Source organism: Phaethon aethereus (genome assembly GCF_964289735.1).
Source record: "Phaethon aethereus genome assembly, chromosome: 18".
Lineage (NCBI taxonomy): Eukaryota > Metazoa > Chordata > Aves > Phaethontiformes > Phaethontidae > Phaethon > Phaethon aethereus.
The window spans coordinates 7,723,614-7,748,255 of record NC_138594.1 but is presented as its reverse complement, the minus strand read 5'-3'; the positions used below and the strand labels follow the sequence as shown (position 1 = coordinate 7,748,255).

The window sequence follows — 24,642 nt, the reverse complement described above, 5'->3', positions numbered from 1 at the left end:
CCATCCTGTCCCCTCAGAAAATTATATTTGTTACTATACATTGTCAAAATGGGCTTTTTGGTATAGTTCTTCTAAAAATAATGCACTGCTAAAAGAGAATTTACAAAACAGCATGGATTAATTTTTCAAACCTCGTTAGTCAGAATATGTCCCTTGGGTCTAAAACATCATCTTAGCTTTTTAGCTGTGAATGTAAAGTACTTCTGAAGTGAACCCATTGAATAACATGATATGTTGAAGTCATAATCAGAATTTGAAACATTCTTCTCTAATACTTTTACTCCTCTAAATACTTCTAACATCAAGTACAAGGCAAAGGCAAGATACTGCTGCTGTAAGGCATCTGTTTTCCACTCATGCGTGAACATTTCATTAATAGTCAGTGTTTTCTTTAAAAGTATCACAAAGAGTAGGTGTCAGGGAGAAACTCAGACGAAAAAGACTGGGTTACCCTATAGCTTGTACAGTACTGACGTTGCTGGATGTCATTGTAAGACAACATACAATTATGTACTATTCATTCTCTTCTGCTTATTTCTGCAAAGCATTGCGGATGAGCTACTGCTTCTTCAGATTCAGTTTTTGAATTTTTAACTAATTTTTCTTTTTTTCAGGAAAAGTCTTTGGGCAGCATTGCCAAAAAAGTCAGATTTGCTAAGTCAACCCAGCATTGACTGTCAAATAGTTAGGCTTTGAGATATTTTGATTAATTCATTGTCACTTAATGGAATTGCATTTCATTTTCATTAATTCTAGACCAAACATTCATTATAGTCTAATCGGTATAGTTTTCAAGAGTTAACTAAAAAAATACAGTAGATAATAAAAGTCAGAATTGTAAAATAGATTATTTGGAATTCTCTTAAGGAAAGGATCATTCTCTACTATTTTCTCTTGCACTATCAAGCAGCTTTTCTTGAGCTTTTTGTTTGAAAGTCGGTGATCGGTCTGTGCTGCATCAGTTAGTGGATGCTTTTAGAATACAAAGATGTAGACATGTTTGAACAGAGCCAACAGCTCTGTTGCGGTTTTATTCACAGTTTGTGTGAACTCTGGATTCCCTTGGTAAGGGGTACCACTTCCTCTGTATCTGCTTGCTGAAGTATAAATCATTATCCAGCAGCTGAACGTCACCAGTTCAAAAAGCAATTGGCTAAATTGTGTAGCTTTTTTTTTTAATGGACGTAACATGTTAATATGTCAGTTTTGTTGCCTTGTATTACTATGGGTAAGTGTATGTGTGTTTTTCCTTTAGTGGTATTTGTTAGCTGACTGTTTCTGAATAATTTTGTCAGAATATCAAATACTGATTATTGGTTTATTTTGGAATTTACTTCCAGTTTTCATCCTGTCTTAGTAATTGATAGGCAGGTCTTGAAAGTGCTGAATGTTGTTTCTAAGGCTTACAAATTCTATGTGGGGATGTCACTATAGCATGCAAGCTTTTCACTTACGCTGATACACATAAATGTGTATTTTCCTCCCTGACCCCACAAATTAAAATCTTATCTTGCCAAGAAGTTCCAAAGTAAAAATTTAGAAATTACAATTCTTACTAATCTTCCACTAGGTACAAATGGGAGAATGCATGTCTATATGCAGGTATCTCTTGTATTTTTTTTTTAAGTAACGTTAAACTTCAATTTCACTTCTGTTTCAAAAAGGGAAGATAGCAGTACAATGAATTGATGCTTCACAAAATCTAAACTTGCTTCATTATTGACAAGTTTAGGCTTCCTGAGCCAATAGATATGTCCTCTTTAAATGTCACAGACTTGTCTATGGGCTTTGCTTTCACCTCCGATTCCCAAACAAAACCCTACAAGAACTTTTTATCAAAACTTAACCATTCTGCCTTCATTTTGCACATACAAGCCTTGGTGCTTCATCTTGAGTTTTGCCAAGGAGATTCCTCTAATGCTGTACACTAGAAAATACTGGCCTAAACAGACCAAATTGTTTTCATATCTGGAGTGAGCTCTTCACTGTTACGTGCTGCTGAAGTCATAGGTAAGACGTCAGGATACTGGTATGGCTCTGGTCGTGAATGAGGGGTGCAATGTGAACCAAAGACGACGGGTCCAGAAAAAGGCTATTACTGTTTCCAGGTAGTAGCCTCTAGTTACATCAAACGCAGTCCAGCCTGCCCTCAAACACAGTGCCTGATGCAGCCCTGTCCCAGTAATGACCATAACCTTGATTCCAGCAGCTGGGTTCATAGCCATGCTTGTGGTTCCTGATACAGTCTCACTGTAGTGTAAACTGTTGCCAGGAATTGGCTTCTAAGAAGGAGCTATTTACTGGTGTTCTGTAGTGGATCTGAAATCTAAGCAGATGAGTAGTCGCTGCCGTTTAGTGTCTTGTTCCCAGTGTTATCCGGGGCTTACAGCGCAGACTGGAAAGCGTGTAAGAACAGTTTGGGTGAAGTGCTTGCAAATACCGTACTTCTAGATCTGTTAAATCCATGTACTGCATCAGTGCTTCAATGTCTACTTTTTAAGAAGGTGCTTTAAGATATCATGCATATTTTGAACAACTAAACATTTTATAACCGCTTTGGGAAGATTCAGCGGTTCATTGTGCAGCTAGAAGGATTATCAGTGTGGGAATGCTGCCTATTGTTAGAAGACTTAGCAGAAAAGCACCCTAAACTTGTGACTATAATAATCAACTGAGATCAAACATTAGTATTAAAAATAAGGGCATGTTTTATGTAGCTATGACCTCCTTAATAGAAGTGAAACCATAGCTGTAATCTAAAGATGAATTTGGTAGTACTGGCTTAAAGTAGCCTTTCCATTCCCGCTTATTTGCGTTTGCATATTCTTCAGTAAAACACAGTAATTTTGGTGTTTGTTCTCTAATTTAGATGCCTAACTCTTCTAATAATACTTTAATTCTTGTTCATTTTTTAATGGTAATGTTCAATGTTAGGATGAGCTCTCTGATGTTAGCCAAGCAGGCTCAAAAGCTACTACTCCAGCATCCACAGCTGCTTCAGATGTGCCTGTACTGCCTGCTGAAACTCCTCAAAAGGAAGATGTTGAAGGACTTGCAAAGGGCACAGACATGCTGAATGAGAAGGTGGATGTAAGCAAGAACATTGAAGTACAGGTAGCTCAAGAGACAAGAAATGTGTCTACTGGTGAGCTGCTTTAACTCTTTAGTATATGCTTACTATGGACCTCATATTTAATCCGTTATGAACTTTCTTTAATTGTGCCACAAATGAGAAATGTTTTTTGACTCAATATTTTCAGGAATACAGAATATTGGTTAGAGATTTAAGTCAGTTGCTTATAAGTGGCTTTAGTCGTTATTTTTCTAGAATTGGAATTATTTGACACTTCCTTGTAAGCAGCAGAAATGGTATTCATCTAGACAGGAAAAGTCATGAGATGAGATAGACATCCACTTGGAGAAGTAGAAGTACTGGGGAATAGCTAATCTTGGATGACTTAAGTTAAATTCAGGAGAGAGTTGCTTAGAATATTCCAGTGTCTGTGCTGGAGTATCAAAATTCATAGGTCTTCTCATTTAATTGCCTTGATAAGTTTTTGAACAGAAGTCTGAGTTGATGATTGATTAAGAACAACTGCATGGAGGTAATGTCCTGTGTCACAGTGATTTTGTTTATGGAAATGTACCACTGCCTTTTCCCTAGGTGGAAATGAAAATGAAGAAAAATCTGAAGTTCAGGCAATCATTGAGTCAACTCCAGAGTTGGATATGGATAAAGATCTCAGTGGATATAAGGGTTCCAGGTAAGTAGTGTGTTTGATTTGAGTAGAAAGACCGATTTTGAACTTGTGACTTGTTTAGAAATCTCACCAGACTGAGTTCATGCATTATGTGATAAATTTCCTACTTCTGTTACCTTACTTCCCCAAATTCCTCAGGAGGTTTTAAGTACAACAGCACTTCTTCGTTCTGTTGCTACAGCTGATGAATGTTCAGGGTACTTCATATTACAACAGACTTAAGAAGGCTTAAATATTCTTTCCATATTTCAAGCAAAGGATCTATACAAGAGGCCTTTTCTCCCTAGGTCTGGGTTTCAAGGTACTAGCATTTTCCAAGCTGGGCCCTTGTGTTTTCACCCATGTCTTTAAAATCTGGACTTATAACCGACGTTGCAAATGTTACAGCATTTATCTATCCGATTCTGATGGGTGGAATCCCAGTGTTGGCAGAATGGTTTTGCCAGAGCCTGCTTCCTTGCAGGTTTTTGCTTGTGGAGGTTAACATTTCTGTCAAAAACTCTAAAGCCCTATATAAAATAAGCAAATGGTGTTTTAGTAGTAGTGGGTGTCCCTGATCTTTTAGGCAAGCCCTGAACAATTTAGGGTCTAGCCACAAGTCCTTCAAATACGTTGTGTGTCTGTGTTTCATTCTTGTGATGAGATGGAAAAAACTACCTTGGATAGTGAATGTTAATGGTGTAAGATCTTTCTGTGAAAGGAGCCGTTGTTCTGGCCAGAAGAGTATTTTGATCTCTGACTATTCGGTTCTCTTGCATTCTTGTTATATTAAATGACTTCCAGTTTGGCTGAGCTGTCTGTTCTTTAGGCATTTGGGCTGACTAAGTCCCGATAGGGCTGAATCTCTATATGCCAAAACTTGATATGCTTTAATTTATTAAAATCCTGACCAGCTCAATATCAGCAGCTATCTCAAGTTTGGAATCTCGATGCCAAAGTAGTGTTTGAAAATAGAATCTAGGACTCTAAGCCATCTGAAAGATTCTGAGAGCTTTACTTCTGGGTTTTTGGGGGGTAACAGAATGAACTACTGGTAAAAACAGAGAAAACTTACTTTGTTGTGGGAATGTTTTCTTTCTGCTCTTTTTGTCTTGCTTTAATTTTTTTGAATAGCACTCCTACCAAAGGCATAGAGAACAAAGCATTTGACCGTAATACAGAGTCACTCTTTGAAGAGCTGTCATCTGCTGGTTCTGGCCTAATTGGAGATGTGGATGAAGGTGCAGATTTACTGGGTAAGAAAGGTTATTTAAAGATGCCCTTTAGAGGAATTTTCCTTGTTAGTGGAATGCTTAATTATCCTTGCTGGATTTACTGTTAGGATTTCTTTGCATTAAAATCTTTTGAGGATCGTCCTAAGGCGGTCATTGGAATGCAAAAAAACAAGAGAAAGTGTTTGTTCTTTCTGTCAATATAATGATACCAGCTTTAATCTTTTGGGGCACTTCTTACACTATTCTCTATTTCAGATCTCACTATATGTTCTCTGACACAAGGATTTTTATATCGAGCAAGAATTTTTATCTTGAACTAGTTTTAGGTAGCTCAGTTCAGATTGTGCCCAATCTGTAATGGCCGGCTTTATCCCCTCTCTATGGAATTTAACTTGGAAGAGAGAATTGCAGCAGAATGCGATGGTGGTAATTTGAGAATCAAACCATTAATTGAAAGGGGAGGGGGAACCCACATTTCTCTTTCGCCCCCTAAGCAGCTTGTTGCTACTAGTGTGCTGAATGAAAAAAAATGTAGGTTTTGGGAATATGAGTTTATCAGGAGCAAAAAGGTTGTTAAAAGAAGGATCTTTCTATAAACAACATATATTTCTGGCCATATCAGTGTTCAGGGTTCATTTTGAAATAATGAAAGCTGATACTATGGAATATATGAAATGCAGATGCAACTCTTGTGTGTTTTAGAAGTGGGTTGTATATAGAAAATCAGCAGTCTGTTTGCTTTTGTCGTCTGACCTGGCAGAAATACAGATTGTTAGCAGTATTAGTTAGAACTGTTGTGTGTGCAATCTGGATTTCTGATTGTTCAGTGTTCCACCAGAAACTTATTTTCCATCAAATAGGTGACATTTCTGCAAAGCATTACTCGCTTGGAGTAATAGCCCTATCTCCAGTCTGAGAGATGGGTTTTCTTTGTAGTCACTCTGCTGCCTTGAATCCTGAGCGGTGGGGACTACCGCATCCTCGCTGGAACATACTTCATCCAAAACTCTTGCGCTGTGTTGTCACAGGGACAACTAATGGCACATTCTGCATTCACAAAATACAGATACTGGAGAAGAACTATTAACATGTAGCTAAGGGATGGAAGTTGCTGTATGATAAATTGTTTAAAGAAATCCAATTATTGTCAGGACTTCCTGATAAGAGATGCTTTGTTTTCCATGGACAAAATAATATAGTATAATGTATCAAAAGTTTGTCACTGACTTCATTAACGCTTTCTGTAAAACTAGTGCTAGAAACACCAGTGTGTGCAGAATGAACACGTTGTGGTAACTGCGTTTGTTATGCAGAATGTGTTGGTCTAAAAGTTTTACTTTATAATCATCATTTCACTTTGAGCACAACCATACTCCGAATTACTCTCTGTTACCTGAAAGCCACATCTGCATCCAGGATAGTCAGTGTGTTTCAAGCATTTGGATCTGTTCTAAGTAAGCATTAAACCTGAGTTTGGAGTTCTGTAAAAGTAGTTAATTGGGATTCTCTAATCTGTTTTCTCTTGGGCTGCATACCCAGGGGAATATTCTGGTGTGTATGCTTCTTTTTTAAAAAAAATTCTTTGAAATCTGTTGCTTCTACAGTTAGGCGTTCTTGGCTGCTGCTCTCATAAAATACATTCTCTGCATTTTTTCCCTGCTTGGTAACTTTTTTTTTTTTGCCTTTGCACTCTTGGCTTCCTAGTTTTTGTTCTTGCATTATAAAGGATCCTGAAACCTGTTGGAAGTGATCCTAGGTACTTTTTTTCTGTGAATACTCAAAACATTTAAAAAGCAATAGCCATTTGCATAAAAAAAACCTCTCGATGACTGTAGTGTAGGGGATTTCTACAGATGTTGATGCAGTAACAATAGCTTATCAAAGTTCCTTCACTATTAAATGTCATTTACCAAAACCGAGAAATTCCAAAAGAGGGAACTTTGTCTTGCATGTCTATTTATAGGTCCTTTTTTTTAATTGTTATCCAAACATCTTAAGTCTTCTGTTACCAGAGTTGCTTAGAAGATTGTGTTCATAGAGTATTTTAAAAGGCCTCCATGCAGATTGTTTGCATGCCTACAGTAGAATAGAATAATAGGGTGAGAAATTAATTTCCAGAAATTTAAATAATATGGAAGTAGCTATATGAAAAGTGGAGTTCACTTTTTTCATAGTGGCATATTCATTTGAAACTTTTACTGAATGACTCGGCATTTCTTCCAAGTACTGTGCTTCTGAAATATTTCACAGAAATTAATATAGACTTTTACTAAGTTGCGGATTTTTATAAGCGGTCTGACCAATAGAAATGGTTGTGACAACTTTCTTTAACACCTGTCTTTCGTATAAATCCTGCTTGTAACCACATCACATTCCATTTCAAATTTTTGGTGGTGGCTTTGTTTTAATTCACTGTTTATTTCGTAAGTATTGCCCTTCACTCATACTGCACCTTACATGAAATGTTTCTTGTTCTTGTTTTTGCTTTACATGGAATGCATGGGCTTTAAAGACCATAATTTCTTTGGTAAGGTATCATTTGCTCTGGGGAGATCTGCAGGGCTTTTGCAATCTGAGCTTTATAATTCAGCATGTCTTGTATGTGTAACTGATACACTTTTGTATCTAACACGGTATAAAAGACAGTCAAGCATTTTAAACTTAACTTTTTATGGACTAATACTTTCCCAGGGGTGCCATGTTTGGCTCTTGACTTAGTAATGTAACCTCTTGAAAATGTATAGACTAGCCTGTGGTTAGTCAGGATTGCCTTTAGGCTTTAACTGAAGGCAGATTGGGAAGAAGGTGGAGGGGAAAGCTAATTGTAGAAGGTAGGTCCTGAAACTTCAGACAGCTCAGTTTTTCTAACAAGTTTGTCATACTTACAACTCAGCTGTTCTTAGACAATTGCAAAACGTAGGTTTTGTAAAAACATCCATTTTATCTGCTAATTTCATGTGTTTGTTTCCTTTGGAAAGGAATGGGTCGTGAGGTTGAAAACCTTATTTTGGAAAATACTCAGCTGTTGGAGACAAAGTAAGTGAGAATGTGTATGTAAAAAAAACTGACCATCTCTGTTGTTTTTTTATATCTTCTATATCTTAATACACAGAAAGTTGAAATTATACAAATGTGCTTCCAGTTCTAAGAGTAGTAGTGGTATAAGTATTTTGAATTTGCAGGTATATTTGGCTAAATATATAGCTTAGTTGGTATTCTAGAAATTAAGGACCGAAGAAGCAAAAGCTGCTTTTATCCTTGTAAGGCTACAAGAAAAGTGTCCTGATGAGATCAACTCCCTGCCTTTTCTTTTAGAAACACAGCTGTAACTGCAGAAGCTAATCCATAGGAGCACTGCTGAGGAATTCAACCTCTAAGCAAACTGCTCTGATTTATCTGTACTTTTTTCTAATACAGACGTGTGAATGTCTCTGAGCATTTGAGATTCGGGGTGAGAGGGCTGACCTGTTTTAGAAAGCTGTATCTTTTTACAGCAGTTCTGTGTAAGAAATTTGTAGGTCTTCAGATTTAAGAATAAAATCAGGCTGAAGCTAAACTATGAGACCCTAGTCATCCTTATAATGGTGTATTTTAAATGTTTGTGTAGAAATGCACTGAATGTAGTGAAGAATGATTTGATAGCAAAGGTGGATGAATTGACCTGTGAGAAGGATGTACTACAAGGTGAATTAGAGGCTGTAAAACAAGCAAAACAAAAACTTGAAGAGAAGAATAAGGAACTGGAAGAAGAGCTAAAAAAGTAAGTTTAATTCCATGGTTGTGACGAAGAAAGAAAAATCCCTGCTGTGGTATCTAATGCATCTATTTTTTATTTTGTATTTAGGGCTCGTGCAGAAGCAGAGGAAGCAAGACAGAAAGCTAAAGAGGATGATGATGTAGGTCTATGTGTGTGTGTGTATTTTTGTATGTATAATTCACAATGGGACTTTAGAAATTCACATGGGTTTAGTGAGTGCTACTAAACTTTACTGTTTAATAAGTGGTGGTAAACTTCCTCCATGTTTCAGAAAAAAAAAAATCTGAAGAGCACAAGTAAACTTAAACTGACCATGTCTAGTTTTTTCTTTCCTCTCTGCCCATTATTGTATGTCACGTTCTTTTTGAAGAACTGGGGGGGTTTTATTCAGATTACACTACACACAAAGGATGGGAGGAGAGGAGGGTAAAATTGAGTTAGTTTTACGAAGACCCAAACAATTTGGAATCCAGAATTGTGCCCTAAACTGACTCTTATCAGAAGGCAGAGCCTGACTCTGCAAGGCCCTACTGTGCTCCTTTGTTCATCCCATGTTTGCTTTTTTGTGTGTTCAGAGTGATGTCCCCACCGCTCAGCGGAAGCGTTTTACTCGTGTTGAAATGGCCCGTGTTCTGATGGAAAGAAATCAGTATAAAGAGAGGCTGATGGAGCTTCAGGAAGCTGTCCGATGGACTGAGATGATAAGGTAAAAGGCTCTTTTAAAATCTTTGATAGAGCTCCTTGGATTTTACAAGCTTTTGATTTTTAGCTGCCGAGTGGTCTGGTCAGTAGGTTATGTTATGAGGCCTTAATTGCCCTTCTGCTCGTTTCCCTACATGCCCATGAATAACTTTGTTTTTAAGTTATGGACATGTACCTTATCTTTTCAAAATGGGTTCTTAGTGAGACCTCGGTGAAGACGTGTACTTCATATGATGTGAAATAAGCATCCCCTGAAGAAAAGTGTGTATCTTGGACCAGTTACAAAACTTGGTAATTGTAAATAGCTTTAATTTGGTGGGCAGAAAAAATTACTCTGTGTGTGTGTGTGCACATACCTTAAAGCAGTGGGCCCAGCTGTCAGCTGAGCTGGCAAAACAGGAACAACATACAGTCTTCAGACTGAGTGTAACCCATTTGTAAGGACTTGGGTTGTTCAGGAAGGACATAATTTTAAAACCCTGCAAGGTTTGCTTAAATGTAAGCAATAAAGGTGGTGATTTGGTCTAATCTGCATCCTGAATATTGCGTTGTTTGGAAGATGTGATTTTTAAAAACAAAAGTCTTCAGCCTTGGATCTCAGCCCAGCTTATTCTTGTCGCACCCCCCTGAGCCGTGTCTGTGTCCAGCGGTAATGGTGTCATTTAGTGCCGCCTGACGGCCAGGTGTAATAGTGGCATTTAATTTTGTCAGTTGTCCTCAATACTTGTGACCCATTTCAACTCTGAGTCTGAGAGAGGAAAAATATGTATCCCCAAGCAGACATGGCTTGCTTTTCTATAGCTACTGTCTCCTGTAGCAATACTCCCCTATCTCTGTTAATGAATCTCTGGCTTCAGGAACAATCACTTTATCATTTATTTACTGATGTGTTGAGGAGTAAGAGGTTTTAAAATAAAAGGCAATGTTTAAAATATCAAAAAACAGGAGGCAAAAGAATTCTAAACCGTTTGCTGCTTTCTACTAGCTGTCTTCATTGCAAAGTGTTACACAGATCTGTCTCTGCTGTCTGAAAAGCACTCGCCAGTTGTGTTTGTGATGCAAATAAATGTGGATGATCATTACGTAACTTCAGTTCATCTAGTGAGAATTTCAATATTGCGCTCTGATCGGAAAAGAAGTGGCAGTGTGAAGAAACAAGCTTTGATACCTTCGATATGTTATCCTGGTTCTTTAAATAAGAGTTACACACTGTTCTGTTCCATTCCTTTTTTTTTTTTTTTTTAATTAATGCTTATTCAGTAAACTTGGAATTCATTTCTTGTAGAGCATCAAGAGAAAATCCAGCCATGCAAGAAAAGAAGAGATCAAGCATTTGGCAGTTGTAAGTATTGAAACACAACTCGCTGGCAAAAATAATAAAGACCCTAACCAATTAGCTGGCACATTTTTGTATGTTGGCTAATTATCTTTTGGCAGACGAAGATGTCTTAACTGTTCTCCTCTTGTTACCTAGCATGCCAGCTCGGTAAGCCTGTTCTTGAAGACAAAATGTATCGTAAGCTGCATCACGTAGTGAATGGCTGTGCACTTTGTGAAGTTAAATGCCAAAGTGCTGTAATTTTTATCTAGCTGAATACGCATCAGGGCTCTTGTTCTGAACATTTTTCTGGGTTCTTTTTTACGATGAAAAGCAGAAACCTGAATAGCTCCTGTAGATTGCATTTATTTCAGCTTCCTTTTCCTTTATGAAGTACTGCTTACTGATTGTTAAATTTTCCTTTCTAACTTCCAGCTTTTAAAATCTAGAAGTGTTATTCACAACAGGATATTTGCCAAATAATCCTTTGGTGTTGTGGTTTGCTGATAACTGTTTTACCTTTTAGCCTAGAAAATGGTGAGATTTTTGAAGTGCTCTGTGCATGAACTAATACACTTTACAACACTGTCTTCCAGGTGTGGTGTTAACATCCTAATTTTGTTGGTTCCCTGTAGATCTTCATTCAAGATGAAGATCCCATTAAATTTTATAAACAAATGGGATAATAATTCTTTGAGAATTTTTCTTACTGACATGAGTTTCTGTGCTTTGAGAGTGTTGCTGAGTGTGAGGTGGCTATTGGGCTCCAGTTCCTTAGTCTAACTGGCTTAAGCAGGCTAGCATATGCAGTGTTTTGCCTGCATAGTCAAATTTAGATGTATCTTACAAATCTTAACTATCATCTACCTTTTTTTTCTTGTTCTAGTTTTAGCAGGCTCTTCAGTTCATCTAGCAATACAGCTAAGAAACCAGAACCTCCTGTCAATGTTAAATATAATGCTCCAACCTCACATATTACGCCATCAGTCAAGAAAAGAAGCAGCACCTTATCTCAATTACCAAGTGACAAGTCTAGAGCCTTTGAATTCCTCAGTGAAGAGTAAGACATTTTGGTTTTATAATACTAGATATGCTCTATCAAGTATTTACTCTTTTTTAATCCCCTGAGATAAATAGCATGCAGGACAACCAAGGGATCAGGCCCAGCCAGCAGGGGTTCATGAAAGGCAGGTCCTGCTTGACCAACCTGATCTCCTTCTATGACCAGGTGACCCGCCTAGTGGATGAGGGAGAGGCTGTGGATGTTGTCTACCTGGACTTTAGTAAAGCCTTTGACAGCGTCTCCCACAGCATCCTCCTGGAGAAACTGGCGGCTCGTGGCTTGGATGGGTTTACTCTTCGCTGGGTGAGGAACTGGCTGGATGGCCGAGCCCAGAGAGTTGTGGTGAACGGCGTTAAATCCGGCTGGCGGCCGGTCACAAGCGGTGTTCCCCAGGGCTTGGTTCTGGGGCCGGTCTTGTTCAATATCTTTATAGATGATCTGGATGAGGGAATCGAGTGCTCCCTCAGTAAGTTTGCAGATGATACCAAGTTGGGTGGGAGTGTTGATCTGCTGGAGGGTAGGAGGGCTCTGCAGAGGGATCTGGACAGGCTGGATCGATAGGCAGAGGCCAACTGTATGATGTTTAACAAGGCCAAGTGCAGGGTCCTGCACTTCGGCCACAACAACCCCATGCAACGCTACAGGCTTGGGGAGGAGTGGCTGGAGAGCAGCCCGGCGGAAAGGGACCTGGGGGTGCTGGTTGACAGCCGGCTGAACATGAGCCGGCAGTGTCCAAGAAGGCCAACAGCGTCCTGGCCTGTATCAGCACTAGTGTGGCCAGCAGGAGCAGGGCAGGGATCGTGCCCCTGTACTTGGCACTGGTGAGGCCCCACCTTGAATCCTGTGTTCAGTTTTGGGCCCCTCACTACAAGAAGGCTGTTGAGGTGCTGGAGTGTGTCCAGAGAAGGGCAACGGAGCTGGTGAGGGGTCTGGAGCACAAGTCTTATGAGGAGCGGCTGAGGGAACTGGGGTTGTTTAGCCTGCAGAAGAGGAGGCTGAGGGGAGCCCTCATCGCTCTCTACAACTACCTGAAAGGGGGTTGTGGCAACGAGGGTGTTGGCCTCTTCTCCCAAGTAACCAGCGATAGGACAAGAGGAAATGGCCTCAAGTGGGAAATGGCCTAAACCAGGGGAGGTTTAGATTGGATATTAGGAAAAAATTCTTCACTGAGAGGGTGGTCAGGCATTGGAACAGGCTGCCCAGGGAGGTGGTGGAGTCGCCATCCCTGGAAGTGTTCAAAAAACGTGTGGATGTGGCGCTTCAAGACATGGTTTAGCGGACATAGTGGGGCTGGATTAATGGTTGGACTTGATGATCTTGAAGGTCCTTTCCAACCTTAGTGATTCTGTGATTCTGTAAATGAAGTACAATGTTTTCCTGAAGTCAATGTTGATACATAAGAAGTCAATATAGTGCAGAGTGAAATGCCCAGCAGTGGATGAGGACTCTGGGTACCTGGCAGTAGTATTCAATTTGGTGAATATCACTGCCTTTCATAAAAGTGCATGTAGGCACAGGAGGCAGCACTTGGTACACTTTTATATGCAGGTGTTGTAGCTCAGCTGTAATTGTACAGATACTTTCACTTTAAGTTCAATGGAAAAACAGAACAACATGAGTCAGGCTAACGAGTGGCTATAATATTTTTTTTCTCCTGTGCTGCTTCTTGGCAATATGTCCTTTTGGTTTACAGCTTTTAAAGCTTCTAATAGAGGTACATAACCCAAGTTAATTTTCTTTAAGGATACTGACAATAGACTTTCTGGTTTTGCAGGTCTTTCACATGTCCCTTAAATAACTCACAAGAAACCTGGTGTTCTATAGGTTTCTATGTGAAGAACTAGTGATCTCCTTTGGTAACCCAGTGCTCCCACAAAGATCTTGTATATTGAGTTTAATGGCAACTCTCATTACACACAGAATTCTAAAAAGCATAAAATAACAGGTTCTTTCATAATGATTCTTCCCTAGAACTGAAGCCAGTTTAGCCTCACGCAGAGAGCAGAAAAGAGAGCAGTATCGCCAAGTGAAAGCACACGTTCAGAAAGAGGATGGTAGAGTGCAAGCATTTGGCTGGAGTCTACCTCAGAAGTACAAACAGGTACTATGCTTATGTTTTCAAATGTAGCGTTAATGACTTCATGCTTTGTGAAATTTGAACGAGGTATAACTTCACAACTTGTGTTTGTGTGATTCCAGCATTTTTTGTTGAACTTCTGCAGTTAAGAATCTTTATAAGGAAAACACAATGCAAAACTCTTAACTGTGTTTAACGAAGTCTGATCAACTGATTCCAAAGGCTGTAAACCTCTTAAAGGGGGATGCTTTTCTGGTTTTGGTTTGGGGTTTTTTTTGTGGTTTGTGGTTTGTTTTTTGGTTTTTTTTTTGCCTAGGTGGCAAATGGTGCCCAGGGTGACAATAAGATGAAGAACTTGCCTGTACCTGTTTACCTGAGACCTTTAGATGAGAAGGATACCTCTATGAAGGTAGGATATTTAGAGTGATGATATAGAGACTTGGACAACCTTGGAGACTTGGAATATTTTTTAATTTTAGACTTAACTTTACTTCAAAAAGAAAATAATTGTTTCTTTTTTAAAGCATAGGTGAATCAAAATTTAAGCTTCAGTGTAAATGCACATTATTTTAATCTTAATGAATTCCTTGAAATTGACTGCAGATATATAATAATTTTGATATTACTTAGCATATTTAACAATGAGTATGTCTCTTTTTCTTTTAGTTTTAACATTTAAGTGAAGTATTTATTTTTTCTTTCAAGCTGTGGTGTGCTGTAGGGGTAAACCTGTCAGGAGGGAAAACACGAGATGGCGGGTCTGTGGTTGGTGCTAGTGTATTCTACAATGATGTGACTGGTATGGATGCAGATGGCAACAAGCAGCAAACAGGATCTCAAAGTAGCTTAGATAGACTAGACCAAGAGCTCAAGGTAAGGTCACTGTAAGGCACGTTGAATAGTTTATGTAGTAAAAACATCTTTACCATATATCTGCAGATTAATAAAATACTGTGTAGTCAGGTTTATTGTTAGCAAATAGATTTCTCTTGGATAGTCATCAACCCAAGATATTTGGGTTATTGAATCCAACTATAAAAATACTGTGATTCTTTCCTGTGTGCCAGCTTGTTGGCAAATCTGAGGAGCAAATTAATTTTACATCAAAGTGATACACTGCTTATACCAGTGCTGCCTGCTTTAAAAAATATTTTTGACAGAATTGTTCTTATTCTGAATGCCAGAGGTTTTTTTAAAAAAATGAGGGTTTTTTAGGTGTCTGTGCCATTGTTTAAACATATTATTCTTCATGTTTTCATGAAGAAGCAATGAATGGAATTCATATTAAAGGCATCAAACAAAGGCATAATTTTTAAGTGCTTTGGTACATCATATTAATCTATGGCGATGCTGAGTGTGGTAGCTGGCAGGTAAATAGTGTTCTTATGTAACTTTATACTTGTCTAACTGTATAATTATGCAGTATAATTATTTTCTATATTTTTCTACCCAAGTATGAAATATGAAGGATTTTTATATTCCAAATACGTACTGAACAAGTAACTACATGTAATTTTACAACGGCATTAAAGATATTTAACTTATCACATATTTATGTATATTTCTGTAGCTGATAACATAAGAACATACGTGATCAAAGGTTCTATTCTTGTCCCCCTTCCTGTTGCTGTTCACTTCTGTTCTGCTTTTATTCTCCTTCAGGACCAGCAGAAGGAGCTGAAACATCAGGAAGAATTATCCAGTCTAGTTTGGATCTGTACTAGCACACATTCTGCTACAAAAGTTATCATTATTGATGCTAATCAACCAGGAAATATTCTGGACAGTTTCATTGTTTGCAATTCTCATGTGCTTTGTATTGCTAGTGTACCAGGTAAAGACTTGTGATGTTTTAGCTCCTCCTTTTTTAACTGTATCTTACTCGGATTTTTTTTAATGCAATGAAAAATGAAAGATTTGTTTATTAGTGTAATAAAATGTTACTGTAACACAGCAATAAAAAGTGTTTAGTTGCGGGAAAACTGTTGGACCTCTATTCTACTGTTCTACTCTGCAGTTGGCTCTTGACCTAAATTAACTCAAAGGTAGAGAGATATCAGCAACCAAGACTAAGTATTTTGTCTGCTGTATTATAATAGTGCCAATGTCTTATGGAACTTTATATAACAAAAGAAAAATATGTTGGCCTTTTAGACCTCTTCAGCCTCCTGAAGATAAAGTAGCAAGTCTTGGAGCTTCCTGTAGAGGGAATCCTTGTTACACTGAGAGTGTATGCGGAGAGCTTGTTAGTTATGTTAGGATTCTGGAGAAGAACTAATTGTGCTTTTGGATTCTCGTCTCTTGGCTTATACTTATAGAAGTCTTTAGCACTGGTTCCAGTGAAGTAGTTTTGTTTAATAAGCTCAGAAGAAACCTCTTTCCAGTCAAGCTTGAGGTTTTGCTCCATTGAAAATACGTATAACTTATAAAATCAAAACAGCATAAAATATAGTGAAATACGAAAAAAATTTCAAGAAACCAAGAATAATATTTTAGGTCGTAAAAGTATTTGAGAGGGTTGTATGAGAGAAAAACAGCTTTTCTTCTGGAACAAAGGATCTATTGCAGTTAAAATCTTCATAAAGATGTAGATGGGTATCCTTTCATATATGCACTATTATGAAATCTAGTTTTAATGAAAAATGTATTTGAAATAGAAATAAACTATCTGGAGAACTCTGCAGATCGAAATACGGCATATGACATTCAGATGTGCAGCATGTTAGATACTGCTTTTTTGCTTTTTGAGGTTTGTGATAGCATCTTTAATGTCTGCTGATTCTGTTAAAATAAGCTTGTAGATAGGTGTCTGCATCTCAGTTGCTGGAGAGTTCATTCAGTTTGAAGCTTAGTTTGTCACTAGGTGGAGAGGTGATTCACCTTTATCCCCACAGGAAACATGTGAGTTTAATCTCTTTCAGGAGCAAGGGAAACAGACTATCCTGCAGGAGAAGAAGGGTCTCAAGAAGCAGATGCCAGTCAAGTAGACAAGTCATCGCTGTGTGGAAGTATGACTAGCAACAGCTCTGCGGACACCGATAGCTTGCTAGGAGGAATAACAGTGGTTGGCTGTACTGCAGAGGGTATCGCAGGAGCACCTGTAGCTCTTGATGCAAATGGGGGCTCACCAGTGGCAGATAAACAGTCAGGTATGAAAATCTTACAGGTATGCCAGGGGTGGCCAAACACCGATAGATGTAACTGAGAATCGAATGGTGCAAGTGTCTAATGTAGTAGCTTGTCTGTAAGCAGGGGTAACATAAAACAAGTACTCTGAGAAACAGCCTGTAAGTCTGACGTACTTGTATTGTGTAATTGTAGCTGAAAACTTCGTGGAGGCGATAATAAATGGGTGTAGAGAACTGCTTCTTTCAAATACTTTTGAGAGAGTTCTGTCTTGTGCATGGTCTAAAGAGAGCTTTTAGGTTATTCAATATTTGAAATGCACATCTTACTGACAGATGACTAGAGAGAAAGTGGATATAGACCTTAAATCTTGTGAAGTCTTAATAGAGATTTAAGTGAAGCTGTTTACTCTGTAGTCATTCTTAATATTTTCTATCATATGCCCTTCAGAGCTGCATGGTGATGTGATTGTTAATGGATATGTGCTTGTTGGACTTGAACGTTATTTATTTTCTTATGGCATATAATACTGTTGCTATAGCTGTGTTTTTTAACTGATTGGATTTCACCGCTATTCTAGTTAATCCCTTAAAGCTACTCTGTGCCATCAGTTACTGGTTTGATACTTAAAGTGCATTTGACACTTGTTGGTACCCAACCAGTAGGTTGCGCTATGTTTTGTTGGGTTTTTTAATGAGATAGTCACAATCCAGATCATATATCTGGTTGTTACAGATACTCACTTCAGTTTTAAGTATCATGTTCTGTCTGTTTTAAACAATTGAGAATTCTCTTGCGATTGTTAAGTTTTTCAATTTTTTTTGTTCCAAAGATATTGCAACTGAAAGTAATTCAGTAGATGAGAACATTCCAACAGCGGAGGAGGCAACAGAAGCAACAGAAGTCAATGCAGGGACAGGAGAAGACACAGCTGATATCGCACAAACTGGAGTCTACACAGAGCATGTCTTTACAGATCCTCTGGGAGTGCAGAATACAACAGAGGCATCTCCAGTGTACCAGCCTAGGTACATAGTCCTCATACATCTTAAAATGTATTTAAAAAGCAAAACATAGGTTATAATCTGAGTAATCTGTGCCCATTATTAAATGTATTTTAACTGGGTTTTTTTTCAGTACTGAGTCAGAGTTATATAAAGATGTTGCAGTCTTGCCGAATGAGCAAGATCTAGTGAGAGAAGAAGCACAAAAAATGAGTAGCCTTTTACCAACGATGTGGCTTGGAGCACAGAATGGATGGTAAGAAAATGCTAATCTTGTTAGATTTATTTGGAAAAAATATTTTGAAGTTGCTGCTGGTATCTACAGGCTGATGACTGTCTTGAGTCAAGATAAAGTGCAAGAAGCCCTCAAGGGAGCCTAAACTTTGTATGCTTTGCTACATTTAGGCATTACAGAATTCAAAGTAGTATGGGTGATTAGCAAGCTCTTTCTGGGACATAACACTTTTATCTGTGGAAAAGTTGTTTGTTTGTTTGTGAAAGAAATTGTTATGGTCTGATAATGCTGTAACTTTCAATATTCTATTATACTAGAAAAGTATATTGCCCTTCTAATTGCATCTGCATCTGCAAAGGACTTGGCAATGTTTCAGGCATCTGAAAAACCGTTCTGCTGCTCATGTAGCTCATTCTTTCAGACTAGATGTAGTGTTCAGTGAAAGATGACAACTGATTTTCCCTTTAATTGTGGATTTCAATTATAGGGGGGTTGCCTGTTTTTTCCTGTCTAGCAGACCTTTCTTAATGCTTTTAATCTCTCCTGATTTGTTTTTGCAGCCTGTATGTTCACTCGTCAGTGGCCCAGTGGAGGAAGTGTGTTCATGCCATTAAACTTAAAGATTCTATTCTCAGTATTGTGTAAGTCCTGAAAGAATGTCATGTAAATCATAATGAATTCCTATTAAAATACTTGCAAAGTAGTTTTATATTTCCTCCTCGGATATTGGCAATGTCAGTTGACATAAATGCATGCATATTCTTTGAGGGGGGGTAGAAATTGTTTATGAAGGAAGGAAAATAGGAGGAATCTTGATAGTATATCAGTGGTATCTGTTGAAAATGCTGTAGCTCAAATGATAAGCTGTAGCTGTATACTTGGTAGTCTTGGTAGCTGTATACTCAAAACAGTTACAGGTTGTTATCCTTGATGTTTTCTTCAGGCATTGTAGCTAGATGTATTTTAAGCTTTCTAAACTGGATTTTGACTCCTTGTTACTGTCCCTTTGCTTGAGCTATTTTGCAGAAATCAAAACACTAGGGTTAATGTGAATATAAAATGCTGAAATATAAAATGTTTATACCTTACTTTAAACTTGCATTTTGAGAAATGCAGTCTAACAGTGTATATTCTTGTACCTCCTTTCTTTTCCCAGACATGTAAAAGGAATAGTATTAGTTGCACTAGCTGATGGAACACTAGCAATATTTCACCGAGGAGTTGGTAAGCATTCTATTAGATCTTGAAACCAGTGAAGTTGTAACTGTATTTAGGAAAGAAATGTGCCACTTAGTGTTCTGAAAATGTATTCCCCAATGGCCTTTTCACAGGTTGTCTTGAGAAACCTTTCTAGTATTTTAGTTGCAGTTTCAAGTACCATTTTTGTACTGTCCTGGTGCATTCCTGGAATTTTTTCTTACTCTGAGAAGGAGAATGGGATATGTCTGAGTTAAATAGTGAAAAGCCAGTTGATAGTCCGCTCTGATCATCATCTCTTGCTTTTTCATCATGCTCAATAGTCTTGTCTTCTGTTTTGTTAGTAGTGTTAATAATTGTCTGTGGCCAAGTCCTTCAATGAGAATTTTGTAAGCATCCCTTCAGAATTTCTGCCCAAACCACTCCTGGAGGAGCTCCATTCTTCAGCCTCCAGAATAAGGACCTGGATGGGAAGGTCTTACTATGAGTAACTGGAACTTATCTGTTGGCTTCTTCCCACAGCTTCCCTATTCATTTGTTCTTTTCCTTGTGGAGTTTAAATCCCTGTGCTCAGCATTTAGAAGAATTAAAGAGGTTGCACAGCACTAATGCAAATATTGTGAAAGATGCATATGGGAAGAAGTTGTTATGGCTTTAGTGTTTGTTTTTAAACTTGCTCTAGTGGCTTACAATCTCTTAAGGATCTCGAGTAAGTGTTAGTGATGATCTGTGGTTTAGCTCAGCTTACAGAAGAATTTTACTTGGTGTTGAATGACCAAATTTAGTATGCTTTCAGTAGATTTCAGGTGCCACTCTTAAGATCTTGCAGCATATTTGAAGAAATCTTGGTGCACTGGCCAACATGTCTATATTCAGTCAAGCAGCAAGTGCTTTGTACTGTGTGGGTAGTTGCTTGTTGTAATGTATACGGATGCCTATCCAAGTAAAGCATTTAGCACTAGGTAACTTGCTGGTTTTAAAAATATTTAGACATGTTTTGAACATGAGTCACTGTACAACCTTATTACGTAAAAACAAAGTACTACTTGGGATGTTGGTAGTTCATAAAACTAGTTGCTGGTTTTTTTAATGAGGAGCCTAGCCATAAATTTGTATTGCCTTATCCAGATTATTACAGTGCTTTTAAAAAATTAGACTGCTAAGATATTCATCTGTGCTTTTAAAGGATTTTTAAACCTATATTTTGTTTTGTTTTTTCTTTTCTTCCTGTTTTAAAGATGGTCAGTGGGATTTGACGAACTATCACCTCTTAGACCTGGGTCGGCCACATCATTCGATAAGGTGCATGACAGTGGTACATGACAAAGTCTGGTGTGGCTACAGGAACAAAATCTATGTTGTTCAACCAAAGGCCATGAAAATAGAGGCAAGTTAAAATGTTTTTTAAAATAATTAAATGTTTTGTTTTAATACCATCTCGTGCTACAGCTCGAACTCCAGAGTAACTCCAGAGAACAGTTATTTGTTCATCAGTACAGAAACAAGCAGGCAAACAAATTTGTCTTGGGAAATACTATTATATTTTAAGATGTTTTCATTGTTTTGGAAGACGTTAAGCCATGATGAGACAGTTCTCATTTATTGAAAGCAGTTTGGGGGTGGTTTAGTTCTCCGCTTCCAGCTGGCCAGGAACAGGAAAGTGTCCTTGCGCAAAGCTTGTAAGGCTCCCAGCTCATTCGCTACACGTATGCCTCACTGTTCTCCACCCGCTTGTAACCTTCTCTGTAATCTGTCTTTGCATACTTTAGAGGTTCGTAAGCGTTGATCTTCAATGTACTCTCCCTCCAGTTACAGCATAGTTTCAGGTGTGTAAGCTGGTGTTTCCGCAGTGTTGTATGTGTACCTGACAACTCTCAAGCACAGGACGTGGCTAAGGTTTCTGACAGCCATTAGCAGTATTAATATTCAGCTTCTACTAATTGGCCTGAGACGTGGGCCAGACCTTTTGAGGCTGACTGCTCAGCTCTTCTGAAAATATCAAGCACCCAGTTAATAATCTCTTTTTGTGAAGACTGTATACATGGAAAAAGGTAAATGAAGGAAGTCGTACAACAGTGTAATTAACTGTTTTGCTGGTGGATAGTCTGTGTTTTGCACAGGTTTGTATGTTAGAGCAAGGCTTGACAGTACTAGGAAGAAAAACACTTTTTGGGCGTATGTATCTTGTGCTGTGGCTGGAGGACCTCATGTCAAAAAAGCTCCATGTTAAAATGGAGACAGAAGCCAGAGTAGGCTGGAATGGGATATGTAAATGAAGACACAGTAGGGAACTATGGCTTTGAGATCGCACTGTAGGGAAGGGAATCAGCATTTTTACGATTACTTTACCAGGATCGTATGGTATTTGTAACTGAAAAACTGTATCTGCTAGTGATCTTGCAAACCGGAAGGCAGCAGATGACTTAAGAAAATTGCCAGTATTGACAGTGTAAGAGTAACAGAGGAGTCTGTCTTACCCTCCTTTGTTTCATCTTCTGATTTAAAACCCAATCTTTTGCAGAAATCATTTGATGCACACCCAAGAAGAGAAAGCCAAGTGAGACAGCTGGCATGGGTGGGTGATGGGGTATGGGTGTCTATTCGTTTGGACTCCACCTTGCGCCTCTATCATGCGCACACGTATCAGCACCTACAAGATGTGGACATTGAACCTTATGTAAGCAAAATGCTAGGTAAGTTGATAAGAAAAACTGTTGTATTCTTACACCTCTTGCTGTCTGGAGCTTTCTTTTCCTTTTACAGATCAGGCAATTCTCACTGCAAACTAGGGGGAAGGGTGGGTTGAAGGCTAGTCAAATCGTGTTAGTGAAAACTTGAATCTGGAAGTAGAAGCCTAAATCAGTCTGTAAAGCACGATGAGGATGATAGGTCTTCTGATACAGTCTGTTGATCCTACCTGATGTTTAAGGTGCCCCTAAAAACTCAGAACTAATGAGGAAAATGGTAACTGGGTTGGGCAGGAAGCAATAGAGATGCTAAAATCTTTTTCTTTTTTACTGTACTGATGCCTCTTTTTTTTAAATCTAAGAGTGGGAAGAATCCATTACTTGCCTGGAAAAATTTCTTCTTTTTCAAGAAAATAAAAATGAAAAATAGAAATTTTAACTGTTATTGAAGCTAATAAACTTTCTGATTTTTTTTTTTTATTAATGTTTATGTAAGAGCAGTTTGACCACCTACGTAACACAACAAATACACGTAATTGGGCCACGAGAAATCCTTCACAAGTAACTACTGTGCCATTGTGCTTAGCTGGTCAGACTTCTGCTCCTCTCGTAGTGCTAATGGACGAGAAATTAATTTTAAGAGATGAGAAACCATTATCTTACCCCTGTAAACTCACTTTTTAAAAAAAAAAAAAAAATGCCCTGGTGCTCTAAGCCCCAAAAGATTTTATTGTGCAGTATTCTGGAGCTGTCATACCTTTTGTGCTTTTCTCACAGTTCATGTTAGTCTCTTTCTGTATAGGTTCACAACTTAATTAACAGGGTGTTTTAGCCTTTTAGGTTGTCTTTACAACTTAAATGTACTCCTCTGCCTTGTTTCTGTTTGAAGTGGGAGGGAATTACTTGTTCGCGTGATCTGGGAATTGGAGTTAAGATTCTCTGTTATGGAACTAAAATTATTCTTGCTCATAATTTTTGATGAAAAGCATCTTTTGTTTTTAGGTACTGGTAAACTGGGATTCTCATTTGTGAGAATCACAGCTCTTATGGTGTCTTGTAATCGTTTATGGGTAGGAACAGGAAATGGTGTCATCATCTCCATTCCATTAACAGAAAGTAAGTAAAATATAAATGAATAGCACTGTGCAATATGCTGTAGACACAAAAAGAGAATATTAAACGCCATTCAGATGCTTGCTAATGGGTAGAAAGCTTTATTGCCAGGTCTGAATCTTTCAGGTTTATAACAAATTGGGCCTGTGTGATGTTTAGCACCTACTGTGTACATCGATACAATTACTCTAAGCAAAAAAGCCCATGGCCAAAATCTCCTGTACTTCAATTTGAGCAGAGTTGCTATGGCTTGAATGGAAGAGACGCATTGAAGCCTTAGAGGTGGTTATGAGCATTAGCAGCATTAATAGAAGCTTATTGCTTGTAAGAGATGGCTTTGGTTTTCTAATCAATGTTGGGTTTGGTTGCCATATGATCACCAAAGTAGATTTTTGCTTGAGCAAGTTCGTATTGTTGCTAATACAATTTGATTGGCTTTAGTTCTTGAGAGTTTGTCACAAAGCTGCTAGAAGGGACTGGAACAGCAGTAGAACCAGCCGCTTTAAAGGACGTGTTCAAAGTTACAGGAGTTTGTAAACACATTCTACAAATACAGCACTAACTTCTAGGTAAAATTCCAATAATGCAAATCCAGGTATCTTCTTAATAACAGACCCCAAACTCTTGTCATAAGCTGAAACTATTTAGGGGTGGGAGGGGAAGCATTCAGACATGGACAGTTGAACCTTGGGAGGAGGGAATGATCCATCTCAAGGGCAAAACAAAAATAGGTAAAGCTTGGGAAGAGTCTGTGTGTAAATTGATTGCATTTAAAGCAACAACAACAACAAAGAAACCCCCACCCGACACTTGTACTTGAGACTAATCTTAAAACGCATGGACAGAAGGTTTGGAAAATAAAACACAGCACTTTGATAGTCCTAATTGTACTGTTCTTATATAGAAAGTAGCACAGTCTGAGAGGAAATTTAGGGTAACTTAATAGTAAAAACTCTTCATGTTGTTTCTGCTTTGTTGAACAGCACATACCTGCATTGTTTCTCATACTGTTCCATTACATTGTACATCCATTCAGTAAATGTCTCTTTTTGCATTGCATGAGTGTACTAAGGAAGGACAGACTTCCTATCATAAATCTGAAATAGCTTAAATCGTGCCTTCAAAAATTATAGCTCTTAATTTGCATCAAGCTTAATGTAATGTTTCCAGCGGAGTTTTTAAAACAGCAGTGGACATGAAAAAGTCCCTATTAAAGCTCTTCAGTTTAATTTCAGTTTTGTTAGTTGTTTGCAAATCGGAACAACCGCTTGTGGGTAGCCTGGTAGTGGGTTTGAGAATCCTTGTTACAAATATTCATGGTTTTCAAAGACAGTCACATCCCTGCGTAAGCAATTGCATATCTTGGTTCCCTGGGTCTCAATAGCAGG

At 38.3% G+C, this 24,642-nt stretch overlaps 1 protein-coding gene across 3 annotated transcripts in view; it reads left to right on the top strand.

Moving 5' to 3' along the window:
• SPAG9 (sperm associated antigen 9) overlaps positions 1 to 24,642 on the top strand; it is a gene marked incomplete at its 5' end in the record, with an annotated part of 63,298 nt that overhangs the window by 32,994 nt on the left and 5,662 nt on the right. For all 3 annotated transcript variants that reach the window (XM_082008229.1, XM_082008228.1, XM_082008230.1), the window contains 21 exons: positions 2,935 to 3,145; positions 3,665 to 3,764; positions 4,875 to 4,996; positions 7,954 to 8,011; positions 8,583 to 8,735; positions 8,820 to 8,871; positions 9,308 to 9,438; positions 10,720 to 10,776; positions 11,639 to 11,812; positions 13,787 to 13,916; positions 14,209 to 14,301; positions 14,598 to 14,765; positions 15,555 to 15,726; positions 16,814 to 17,041; positions 17,851 to 18,046; positions 18,156 to 18,278; positions 18,818 to 18,898; positions 19,414 to 19,481; positions 20,693 to 20,841; positions 21,976 to 22,147; positions 23,144 to 23,257. In XM_082008229.1, the coding sequence (XP_081864355.1) occupies positions 2,935 to 3,145; positions 3,665 to 3,764; positions 4,875 to 4,996; positions 7,954 to 8,011; positions 8,583 to 8,735; positions 8,820 to 8,871; positions 9,308 to 9,438; positions 10,720 to 10,776; positions 11,639 to 11,812; positions 13,787 to 13,916; positions 14,209 to 14,301; positions 14,598 to 14,765; positions 15,555 to 15,726; positions 16,814 to 17,041; positions 17,851 to 18,046; positions 18,156 to 18,278; positions 18,818 to 18,898; positions 19,414 to 19,481; positions 20,693 to 20,841; positions 21,976 to 22,147; positions 23,144 to 23,257 (2,752 nt within the window). The remainder of the gene's footprint in view (positions 1 to 2,934; positions 3,146 to 3,664; positions 3,765 to 4,874; positions 4,997 to 7,953; positions 8,012 to 8,582; positions 8,736 to 8,819; positions 8,872 to 9,307; positions 9,439 to 10,719; positions 10,777 to 11,638; positions 11,813 to 13,786; positions 13,917 to 14,208; positions 14,302 to 14,597; positions 14,766 to 15,554; positions 15,727 to 16,813; positions 17,042 to 17,850; positions 18,047 to 18,155; positions 18,279 to 18,817; positions 18,899 to 19,413; positions 19,482 to 20,692; positions 20,842 to 21,975; positions 22,148 to 23,143; positions 23,258 to 24,642) is intronic.